The 12354-nt window shown below is 48.5% G+C and overlaps 2 protein-coding genes across 3 annotated transcripts in view; both read right to left on the bottom strand.

Moving 5' to 3' along the window:
• The window catches only part of LOC132691070 (uncharacterized), a 233498-nt gene that overhangs the window by 182483 nt on the left and 38661 nt on the right, over window positions 1–12354 (bottom strand). The gene's annotated exons all lie outside the window — the stretch shown is intronic.
• Window positions 1224–11953, bottom strand: LOC132675116 (uncharacterized). Of its 2 annotated transcripts, none has more exons than XM_078438571.2 (3): window positions 11711–11953; window positions 9136–9262; window positions 1224–4910 (listed from the first exon to the last, which is right to left on the bottom strand). In XM_078438571.2, the coding sequence occupies exons 1-3, from the start codon at window positions 11741–11743 to the stop codon at window positions 2494–2496; spliced, it is 2577 nt and encodes an 858-aa protein (XP_078294697.2). In that variant the 5' UTR covers window positions 11744–11953; the 3' UTR covers window positions 1224–2493. The 2 variants fall into 2 exon arrangements, with proteins under 2 accessions (XP_078294697.2, XP_078294698.2); XM_078438572.2 differs by lacking the exon at window positions 11711–11953 and adding an exon at window positions 9369–10616.

The raw sequence follows: 12354 nt of genomic DNA, 5'->3' as shown, positions 1-12354 counted from the left end.
ATAGCCAAGGAGGCTGGGGAGTACCTGGAAGACTACTTGGGAGGTGAATGTTTCAGAACAAGCATCTGCTACAGGCACAGCTGGTACCAACAACAATGCTGGCTAGGCGTGTCAAAAAGGCTACCTCCCTGGACCTGAAACCACCCTTGTCTTCCTCTCTCGCACGATGGCCTTGAGACATAAACACCAGAGAGGATATGAGAGTTCAGACACCTTTGGATTATTTTATGACAGTGACCTCTTGGACACAGGACACATGTGTCTGATAGTGAAGAATTTCTGTACACACTGATCCTGCCCGGTCACTAGAACACCCGTGGATACATATTTGTAAGAGATACACTCCACTAAGTGGCTAATGTCTCCTCTATTCCCTCATTACCCTATCTTCTAGATTACCAATTACAGTTCCCTTGCCCCTGTGGTGTAACACACGAATAGTGTGCATCAGGCCACATGGCTCCTTTGAAGCATTTGGGGTAGATATTCCACTCAACAGTGCCTGGCAGTATGTGGTATCAGCTGTGGACAAGCAAAATATTCATATTGTCTCCACAACCACTGGACATGGTTTCATAACCACTGGAGATGCTTCCTCTTCAGGGTGACGTCTGAGCACAGGAAAATTGCCGGCATCCACCACAGAAGCCAGATATACAACACAGGGGGCTGTATTATCCAGAACTGCCATAACGGTGTCCGACACACGAGGTGATTAGACAACAGAAATTTACTTCCACACAAATCTGGAGTCTAGAAGTTGGACATAAGGTATCAGCAGGGTCAGTTTCTTCTGAGGACTCTCTCCTTGGCTTGGAGATGGGGATTTCTCGGTCTTCAAATGGTCATCCTTCGGTACCACTATTCTCAGCTCCTTTTTTTCTAAGGACACCAGTCATACTAAAAGTACTAAGACTCCATCCTAATAACCTCTCATTAAACTTCAACTTCTCATGAAACATGCTATATCTAACTACAGTCACATTCTGACATACTGGGGGTCACAACTTAAACATAGGAATTTGGGGTACACGATTCAGCCCACAACAAAGGTGTTGGGTCACAATGCGAATTCACATCCAGGCTGCTGTCGTAGTTATTTTATTTACAATTACCCAAGACACGGTAAGTTTGGGATGCAATGAAATCTGTTCACTTCTTCATGCTGGCAGACGCCAATTCTGCTCTCAAACAACCCCTCTGAGTGAATACAACACATAAGGTTAAAGGTAACTAAACACAAAAGGCATTTATTAATGCATAAACCAGAGCAAAACGTGGCACCACATTCCTGTGGTGACTTGGGTGCTGCACACATTGATCACAAACATCAGGAGACCAACAACGTCCTAAGAGACTCAGCCTCTGCAAGACAACACCCCAAACTCAGTTCAGGTAGGAGGGTCAACACTGGGTCACATCCACGTCCTGACTTAGAAGGGAACAAGGAGTTCCAATTACCCACAATGTCCGTCGCCAATGACAAAGCGCAGAGGTCAGCATGCTTGAGCACGGTGCGTGGTGGCTGATACACATGATGGGAACCTAGCAAGTGGCAGGGGTGAAGTGACTTTTGCTACAGAAACTGGCAGTGATTTCAATTGAGCAATGACTCCAAACACAGCAAAAGCACAATGCAGCTTCTGTATTTTTCTGAAATAGCTTCAAATTATGGGAAGTCACTCCCCTCTGGACATTCAGGTGAACAAAGTTCAACTCAGGTAGGTGTCTGCCTCGCAAACGGTTCTCCCCCACTGTGATTACACGAAGCAAGGAAAGATCACCTTCTCTGCTACTTTAAAGTCTTTCTGCAGTGTGACCTCTGAGCGTGGAATGAAGACAGATCACTGGACTAAAGGAATGGTCATGTACCTCACCCATGAGGCCCTGCTCCAAGGTCAATTTGGATTTCAAAACTGTATCTTTGGTCAAAAGATTACCCATATTCTTCACATTTGTCTCAGTTCAGGCTGCTCTAACAAAATATCACAAAGGAGGGGGCTTGTAAACAAACAAGAAGTTTCCCAGTTGTGGAGGCTGTATATCTGACCTACCATTCCGCATATGGCCTGGTTCTGTGACTGGTGCACCAGCTTCCTGATTTATAGATCATCTTCTCAAGCGACCGCACATGACTGATAGGGGAAGGAAACTTGCTTTAGAGATATTATGATATTAACCCCACTCATGAGTGTTCCACACTCCTGACCATTCTCAACTGAAATACCTCCCAAAGATATCACCTGTTAATACTATTCCATCAGCCTACTCCTGAAATCATTGTTGCACAATATGCTAATTTGGATGTAAATTTAAAAAAATAAAAAATACAAGTTAACAAAAAAAATACTATTCCTTCAGAATGGGTATTCAACATAGAAATTTTAGTGAACATGGGCATTCAGGTCATCATGTTAAGAATAAAGACATTTTCTACTGTATAGTTTCTCATGTTGAGTACGTTTTTAGAGTTAGCTGAAAGACTTCCTAGATTCACAGCACCCCTAAGGCCTTTCTCTTGTGTGCACTCTTGCGATGATAACTAAGAGCTGGATGACTGATAAAAGCCTTCCCACATTCACTGCACTCATAAGGCCTTTCTCCTGTGTGAATTCTCTGGTGTTTTATGAATGTCGATCTATACTTCAACGATTTCCCACATTCATTACACTTATAAGGCCGTTCAGCTGAGTGAACCTTTATGTGTACATTGAGGGTAGTTCTTCGGGGAAAGGACTTGCCACATTCACTGCATTCATAAGGCCTTTCTTCTGTGTGAACAATCCGGTGAGAATAGAGGAGAGAACGAGCAGTGAAAGCCTTCCCACATTCACTGCACTCATAAGGCTTTTCTCCAGTGTGAATTCTCTGGTGTGACATGAAGGAAGAATTAGAAGTAAAAGATTTCCCACACTGACTACACTCATAAGGACTCCTTCCAAGGTGACAATGACGATGAAACCGTAGGGCACGACTATGACTAAAAGACATTCCACATTCATTGCATAGATAAGGCTTTTCTCCTGTGTGAATTCTCTGGTGTTGAATGAATGTCGACTTATAGTTCAAAGATTTCCCACATTCATTACATTTATAAGGCCTTTCACCTGAATGGACTTTTATATGTTCAGTGAAGCTATTTCTTCGGAGAAAGGACTTGTCACATTCACTGCATTTATAAGGCTTTTCTCCAGTGTGAACTCTCTGGTGATACTGGAGGTCAGACCCAGAGAGGAAAGATTTGCCACATTCACCACACTCATAAGGCCTCTCTGTAATGTGAACTCTCTGGTGATGACGGAGGGAAGAAGTTGAGGAGAAAGATGTCCCACATTTCCTGCACTCATAAGGCCTTTCACCAGTGTGAACTCTCCGGTGTTCATGGAGGACAGAACTAGTGATAAAAGATTTCCCACATTCACTGCACTCATAAGGCCTTTCTCCCGTGTGAACTCTCCGATGATACTGGAGAGCAGAACTAGCGGTAAAAGATTTGCCACATTCACTGCACCTGTAAGGTCTTTCTCCTGTGTGAATTCTCTGGTGTTTAATGAATGTTGCCTTCCACTTCAAAGATTTGCCACATTCATTACACTTATAAGGCCTTTCACTTGAGTGAACCTTTACATGTACATTGAGGCTGTTTCTTCGGAGAAAGGACTTGCCACATTCATTGCACTGATACGGCTTTTCTGCACTGTGAACTCTGTGATGATAATGGAGGTCAGACGCAGAGAAAAAAGATTTGCCACATTCATGGCACTTATAAGGCCTTTCTACAGTGTGAATTCTCTTATGATAATGGAGGACAGAACTAGCAGTAAAAGTTTTCCCACATTCACTGCACTCATAAGGCCTTTCTCCAGTGTGAACCCTGCGATGATAACGGAGGCCAGTACTGGAGATATAAGTCTTCCCACATTCCCTACACTGATAAGGTCTTTCCCCTGTGTGAGATCTCTGATGATATCTGAGAGCAGAGATAGAGGTAAAACATTTTGTACAGTCACCACACTTATAACGCCTTTCTCTAGATTGAACCTTCTGAGTAATTAAAACTGAACTATGGCTAAAAGATTTTGAACATCCACTGCAAACATAAACATTTTCTCCACTGTGCCCTCTCTGGGGATGAATGAGCACAGATTTGTGGCTTACGGATTTACCACATTTGCTGCACGTGTACTGCCTGGACCCAGTGTGAGCCTTTCCATTTTGACTAAGGACAGACCTTTTCCTATTGGATTTTTCACCTTTGCCAAACTCACGATGTCCTTCTGCAGTATGGAATCTCTGGTGGATAGTCAATAAAGATTTGTACCTGAATGTTTTCCCACATTCACTGCACACAAAACACGGTCTTCCAGGCTGCACACTCTGATCCTGAACGGGTGTATGCTTGGGACCAAAGGCTTCCTTGCATTTTCCCCAAGTGTAATGACCTTTACTACTCTGCAAAGTTTCCCTGCACTGGCTGATTGTGTTTGGCTTCTCTCCAGTATGAATGGCGTACTGCTGCAGACGAACCACGCCAGGCAGGAAGTCCTTCTGAACCTCTGTACAGGTAAAGGGCTTTCCTGAATCATGGAATCCATATCCCTTCATAAAAGAGAGCGTGTCCACACTATTTCTGAATGGTTTCTCTCCCGTATGCTGGTCCGGCTGCTGCCGAAAGTTTACGCTGAAGTAAAATCGTTTTCCACATGCCCCACACCTCAACAGTTTCTGGCTGCTTGGTTTTCCCTGGTGCTCAGCCAAGCGGAAAACGTCTCTCAAGACCGGACCGCACATGTCACAAGGGTGGGTCTTCCGGGAAGACAGAGCTGCCTTGGGCGTGCTGGCCTGTGACACACCTACAGAAACGCTCTGTTCAAGGGGCGCCTCCGCATCTTCTGCTCCACAGCAGCAACCTGAACGCAAAGAAACTCTCATGAAATACGTGGTGACTACAGTGAGGGGTAAGCCCGTCACACATATGCACCTGTCTCGTGTAGGCACGAGTTGAATAGATGCTGTTCCAGACAGTGGAGTTGGAATTCAGGTGAAGGAGTGCCTGCTCTGCGTTACTGGGCCCCTAAAGTCAAAGCATTGTGGACCGCTCACTAGAAGGATACAAATTTAGGATGTGACACAAGGAACAGAGCCGGAATCTAAACCTTACATCTCTTCCCACAGCTTTGTGTAGGACCTTTCTGGCTGCTGATGTTTCGCTGAACAGAAGAGTGTGAGAAAATCCATTCACAAGACATTTGCTGCTATTCACGGTCAGTTTAAGGACACTGAACATCTCATGGCAAAATGTTCAGGGGTGAATATTACGGTAAACAGAAAGTCCAGCGAGAGAAATGGGTGGGATGCGGAGGCCCGAGAAACAGCAATTACCCCTGCGCTGGAAGTCACAGGACTACCAAAGGAGTAGAACACACAAGTACACAAACTCTCAATAGTGAAGAAGGAAAGACAGGAACGAGGTGTGGCCTTTGACAATGGCACCAAAGTCTGGTTGAACAAACAAAGCTGCCTAGTGTGAGCTGAACACAGTCCTGATAGCACACCTTCCCCGGCTGCCATTCACCGGAAATGGTCCCCCTGTGAAGCCACATGGTCATGTCTGCATCATGTCCGTCCTATGCTACACAGAACACTCTTTTCCTGTAAGCGCTAAGTGAGCAACTACAGGGCACAGGGAGGGTAGAAATAATGTAGGAAAAAAAGTAGATGGCCAGGGGTATTCCAGAGCTGCTCTGCTCACAACAGACTCAGAAAAGTATCCTATGTGACTGATGTTGGCAGGACTGTAGAACAGGAGATGCCATCTTTCACACCAACAAAAATCAATTCAACAGCTGTCTATGAATGACTTTAGACTCACAGGGCTCAAGGGCCCAATTAAGCCGGACTACTATACTGTGCAGCATAAAAGAGAGCAGAAGCACGAAGAAAGGATGGCTGGAGACTATTACCAGAGACACGAGGAGATGGGTAGGAAACGAGCTGGGGCATCTCTATCAGCCACAGGGCAGATGCTACTGCAGTCCCTGCGCAGGAGACGCCAGCTGCCTGCTCCAGGGGACACTCGCACCGAGTTAACCAAATCCTCAAGGCCAAAGCACTCTTGAGAAAGAAGTTCCAAGCTGAAGGCAGACATTTGTGATTTCAAACTCTATTACGAAGCTGTAGTAATCAAAACAATATGTTACTAAAACATAAAACAGCACTAAAGCATAAAAACAGACCAGTGCAACGGAATAAAGAGCCCGGAAGGAAACCCACACATCTACAATCCATTAATCCTTGACAACTATGCCAAGAATACACTGGGGAAAGAATACTCTCCTCTCGGGAATCTGACTATCCAAATGACAAAACAATGAAACCGGACCCCCATCTTCCAGCACTTGTGGAAATGAACTCTAAATTGAATAAAGACTTAAACACGGGACATCAAAACCTAAAACTCCTAGGAAAAACGTATGGAAAATCCTAACCTAATTCCTGTCAGTGAGTTTTTGAATGTGACATCAAAAGCATAGACAAAAAGCAAAAACAAGTACCACTGTACAAAATTCACAAGTTGCAGCAGAGCCAAAGAAATACACAAGAGGGGCACCTGGGTGGCTCAGTAGGTTGGGCGTCTGACTTCGGCTCAGGTCATGATGTCACAGCTCGTGAGTTCGAGCCCCGCGTCAGGCTCTGTGCTGACAGCTCAGAGCCTCAAGCCTGCTTCAAATTCTGTGCCTCCCTCTCTCTCTGCCCCAACCCACTTGCATTCTGTCTCTGTGTCTCTCAGAAATAAATAAACAGTAAAAGAAAAAAAAAGTCAAGAGGTAGCATGTTGGTGAGGATGTGGAGGAAAAAAAAACCCTTGAACATTGTTGCTGGGAATATAAATAGGCAAGTTATGGAAAATATTAGGGAAGACCCACAATAAAATTAAAAATAGAACTACCATATGGGCCACCGTTGCCATTCCTAGGTATGTATCGCAAGGAAACAAAACCAGAAACTCCACAAATGACCTGCACTTGCACATCCACCGCAGTATTATTCACAATAGCCAATATATGGAAACACCATGAAGTGTGGTGAGTGTTGTTTTCTTTAAGGTTTATTTATTCATGAGACAGAGAGAGTGTGAGTTGGGGAGGGGCAGAGAGATGGAGGGAGACACAGAATCTGAAGCAGGCTCCAGGCTCTAAGATGTCAACACAGAACCTGATGCGGGGCTTGAACTCACTGACAGCGAGATCATGATGTGAGCTGAAGGTGGAGGCTTACCCAGGCGCCCTTAAGTGTGGTGAGTGTTTAAAGTGACAAAGAAGGGGCACCTGGCAGGCTCAGTGGTGGCGTACCGGACTCTTAATCTCAGGGTTCAGAGTTCAAGCTCCACTTTGGGCACGGAGCATACTTTTAAAAAACTAAAATACATGGGGCGCCTGGGTGGCGCAGTCGGTTAAGCGTCCGACTTCAGCCAGGTCACGATCTCACGGTCCGTGAGTTCGAGCCCCGCGTCGGGCTCTGGGCTGATGGCTCAGAGCCTGGAGCCTGTTTCCGATTCTGTGTCTCCCTCTCTCTCTGTCCCTCCCCCGTTCATGCTCTGTCTCTCTCTGTCCCACAAATAAAAATAAAAAAACGTTGAAAAAAAAAAAAAAAAAATAAAAAATAAAAAACTAAAATACATAAGTAAATTGTATTTTAAAAATAAACGAATACAGTGACAAAGAACATTTAGTACACACACATACGTAAATAATAGGTCATAAAAAAAAGAAGGCAACACTGCCACTTGCCACAACATGGATGAACCTGGAATACATTATGCTAATCAAATAAGCCATACAGCAAAAAACAAATCCTGTATGATATCACTTATAGATATTCTTTAAAAAAAGAAAAATCAGGGGCGCCTAGTGACTCAGTTGGTTAAGCATCTGACTTTGGCTCAAGTCTAGATATCAGGGTTCGTGAGCACAGCCCCGCATCAGGCTCCCTGCTGTCAGCAGAGCCCACTTGGGATCCTGTCTCCCTCTTTCTTCGCCCATTCCCTGCTGGTTCTCTCTCTCTCTCAAAATAAATAAATAAATAATTTAAAAAAAAAAAAAAAATCACACCCCCAGAAGGTAGAAAGTTAAAAGCTAAGGAATGGGGTAAATGGAGAGATCCTGGTCAGGGGAACACATTTCCCTCTATAAGATGAGTAAGTTCTGGGCGCCTGGGTGGTCCAGTCTGGTAAACATCCACCTCTTGATTTCGGCTCAGATCATGATCTCACCTTGGCTCAATGCTAAGCATGAAGCCTAGTTGAGATTTTGTCTTCCTCCCTCAGTCTGGCCCTCCCCTGCTCACATGTTCTCTGTCTCTCAAAATAAATAAAAAACAGTAAAAAAATTTTTTAAAGCTAATTAAGTTCTAAGGACCTAACAGCATGTTGACTACACTTGTGAATACTGTACTGTACGCTTGGAATTTGCTAAGGGAGTAGATATTAAGCTTCTCACTAACCACAAATATGTCAACTAATCGGGTGTGTTGACTACCTTCTATTTGGAACTAGTTTCCTAATGTATAAGCAGATCAAATCCTCATGTAATACACTTTCAAAATGGAATCTTCCTGGTCAGCTCATACCTCAACAAAACGGAAGGGATGGGGGCAGGTAGAAGAAGAGATGTAAACACCACCAAAAGAACCATACAAGACAGTCTTGAGAAGTAGCCCATAGTCCTTATAAGTACGACCCAATCAATCCTTGCAATTTCCGGCAGAGGCAGGCAAGGAAATGTCAGCCAAAAGAAGGTATCAAAACAGGGGCCATAGAAAAGGCATGGATCTGAACACAGTGACCCGGTGGGTCAGAGGGTAAGCAAGGCACAATCCATTAGCGTCACTGACTGACTACTCTTTAACCCTATGAGGGTTCAGCACAGAGAGCACTGGAATGGCAAGGGAGAGAAAAGGGCACACCAACATCCCAGCCTTAGCAACAAATGCAACCACCACGGAAGCTGGGGGAGCAAGCAGGGCCCACAGTCCACACCCAAGAGGTACAAAGCATCCCCTAGGGAATGGGCAGTTGGGGGCTAAAGCGGGAATACAGAGCCCAGTCCAGGTCACTGGGGAGGGTGAGGGCCTTACCCAGGGAGGATATAAGTGTAAAGTTCTCCAGCATCACGTCATAGTACAGCCGTCTCTGAGCCTCATCAAGAAGTCTCCATTCCTTCCAGGAGAAGTAGATGGCAATGTCCTCAAAGGTCACACCACCCTGTCATGAAACGGACAGATGGCACCATGAACATTCTCTCTCGGAGAACCCACAATCTAAACCCTGACACATACACCCCATTCTCCCCAGCCACCCCAGCTCCTACCTCAGGATAAAGACCAGGTCCTGGTGTCATTAACGCCACCGTCTCCTCACCATCCCACCAATCACTGTGTTCGGTCCTCAGCAATAACAGGCAGGGGGTGCATAGATGCAATCTGCGGGGGCCAATCTGGGTTTGGCCCCCCAAGCGCCATCCTTTCTGCCTGGAAATTCCCGTGGAGTCTCCCCGAATGTGCCCTCAAACACAGACAATTATGGACCCGCCTCGACCAGTCAGTCTCCAATCCCAGGGCCCTGAGACCCTAAGCTCACACTCACACTCCCTCTCCAAGTGAACATGACCCTGTAGTCTGCATCTCCCTCACACCTTCAGACCCCACAGTTGCGCCCCCACAGCTTCCTGCCCCACACCAAAGGATGCCCCCTTGACTCACACTGGTGCCTGTCACATGACACCCAAACGATGTGTGACAAATTCAAACAGGGTCCACTACGACCCCAGCACTCTCGTGGATCCCACCAGAGGGAAAGCCTCAAATGCGGCTGAGAAGTCCCCCTCGCCTGCCGGGGATCCTGGCTTCAGGGACACACACCCACAGCCACGTAGCCGTTTCAGACACTCCCAGTCCCTCTAATACTTCTGTGCTGCCCGTGCTGTCCCTCCAACAGTCACAACCCTCCACTCTGCACTGAACCTTTGTGAAAAGCCCAGCCCTAAAGGTCTCCCTGCCAGGCACAGAGACTCACAAGTGACCACACTGGCCCCACACCTTATCCATCAGCAAGACTGTGAAACGGCCCGGACACCAGAAGAGCGCACCACAAAGCTCTGGTGAAGCCCTACACCACTGAATAAAGGGCAGCCCCAGACTCCCTGTCACCTTGCCGCAATTACTCCTAGGTGTCCTCAGCCATCTCTTGTCCCATCATGCCACGGGAGCCTTACCCACCCATCCATCTGCCACATCTTTCTCTCTCCTTCGCCTGTGCCCGCGCTGCCCAGCAGCCCCAACCAGGCGCTGAGCCAGGGAACCACTCTTCAGCACACCTCACTAAGGCCCTCTGACCTACTAATAGCACTGCCCCCCTAGTCTGCACCCCCTCCTCAATGTGATCCAAACCTCCGCCGGGGCCACACAACTGCCCTCACTTTTCAAAGTTTCCATCCTGAAACCTGCCCCGGTTTCCCGGGTTTTCCTGTCCCGCCGCCCACTGGATGACGTCACTCACGCCTCTCTGAACATCTAAGACTTAACGACGTCCAAGCAACTTGGGAGATCTCCAAGGACAATCAACCTGCTGCCACCTTCCGTCCAGCTGATGGGAGCGTCCAGCCCTTCCGCTGCTAGGACCGCTGAAAATTAATAACGGGAAACCTCACTCAAAGGGAGTCGGGAGGACGCAGCTGGGGGAGCTCTCACGCACTACCGCCATGATCAGTGCAGACCCGACAGGACGACACACTCGAACTTGGACTGGGAAACTACCTCCTCTACTAGCCCAGAGGGGAAAAGACAGGCTTTCGGGACCACCCACCCACAGCTCAGCCAACGCGAAGCCACTATACTTTCAATTCCCAGTTTACTCTCAGGGACTTGTAGATGTTAACAGCCTTCCCACCTTAGCCCCTTCCCCTTTCAAAAAGCCTACCTCTCTCGTGTCCTCCGGACTGGCCTACTGTTGAGCCTCAGCTTGCTTGTTCCAGACTGCGGTGCTCTTTCGTTCTCAAAGAAACTCAGTTTTGCCCGTCAAATAACTGGCAGATTATACTTCAAAGGACCAAAGCCCCCAGGCATTCCGGGACCCCTCCCTTTCTCCTGTCACCTGCAACACCCCAAATTTGCCTTGGCCCTTCTCAAACCCGGGGCCAAAATTCAACCGCTTCTGACATCCACGGTGACCCTTCTGGCCCGTCAACGATGACATACACTCGCGCAGGCACCCCCTCCTGCGCTCCCTGCCCCCTCTGCCCTCCACCCCCTCTGGCCCCCACCCCTGCAATCTGTCCTCTCCGCAGCCAGACTGGGCCTATCTATTTACACCTGGGTTACACCGCCTGGCACACCGCCAGCACGGATGGACTGGTCAGGCAGCCAGGTGACAGGCCTCACGGGCGCCGCTGCACCTTGCGTTCGCTGAAAGAACCGAGACCTGCCGTGCCCCGCTGGTGGCGCAGGCCCCCTGCAGCCCTGCACCAGCCGGCCCCTCCCCTGCAGCCCGCTCCCGCACCCCGTCACGCCGGCGCTCAGACGCGGGGACCCCGCCCGCGAGCGCCTCCCCGGCCCGGACACCGGGACCTGGGCCGCAGGGACGAGAGCAGGCGCCCCGCGCTCGGGCCTGGAGGGTCAGGGGCGGGGCGGGTGGGCCTGGGGGCCGCGCGTTTACCTCAGCCGGGTTCCTAGGCGCGGCCGCCGCCATCGGACTGTGGGAGAACTGACACTCGAGCCCGCGGTCCCAGTTCCGGCCCCGGCGTGGAGCAGCCCGAGTGGCGTCAGCGAGTCGTGACCCCCAGTTTATGCGGCGGGGACGTTGCCTCCCCTCGCGCTTTGTCAGTTTGTCACCTCGTCCCCGAAAGTCCGCTCCGGAACCTTAGAGGTTGAGCCGACCTGAGGAAAGGCCAGAAGTCGTCGGAGGGGTGAGGCAGGAAGTCCCGCCCCCAGCGGCTGCGCACGCCTAGAAATCCCTTTCCTGTTCCCTTGTTGGCTCCTCGCTCTGTGGTCTTTGCCCAGTGTCTTCCCGGTACCTTAGCTCCCAGCGCAGTAGCTGAGAGTGGGTTCTGTGCCCCGGAGCTTTGGAGCAGAAGTAGCTTCTGCACCCGGAGCCTGGACACGCCTCACCTGGCAGGTTACTGGAAAGTGCTGGTCCTACCCACGGGGAACTGCTTTGGACCTTGTTAAAAACCGAGAAGAGCCCTAATTTCACACCCCATGAAGTTCAATCAGCTTCCAAAGGAGAACTTATTTTAGATGCTCCCATGACCTCTTCGTAACGGAAATTACACCTCATTCCGTTGTGTACAGTACTTCAGA

This window comes from Panthera onca, chromosome E2, assembly GCF_046562875.1.
Source record: "Panthera onca isolate mPanOnc1 chromosome E2, mPanOnc1 haplotype 2, whole genome shotgun sequence".
NCBI classification, from domain to species: domain Eukaryota; kingdom Metazoa; phylum Chordata; class Mammalia; order Carnivora; family Felidae; genus Panthera; species Panthera onca.
This window is presented reverse-complemented; position numbering and strand designations above follow the sequence as displayed.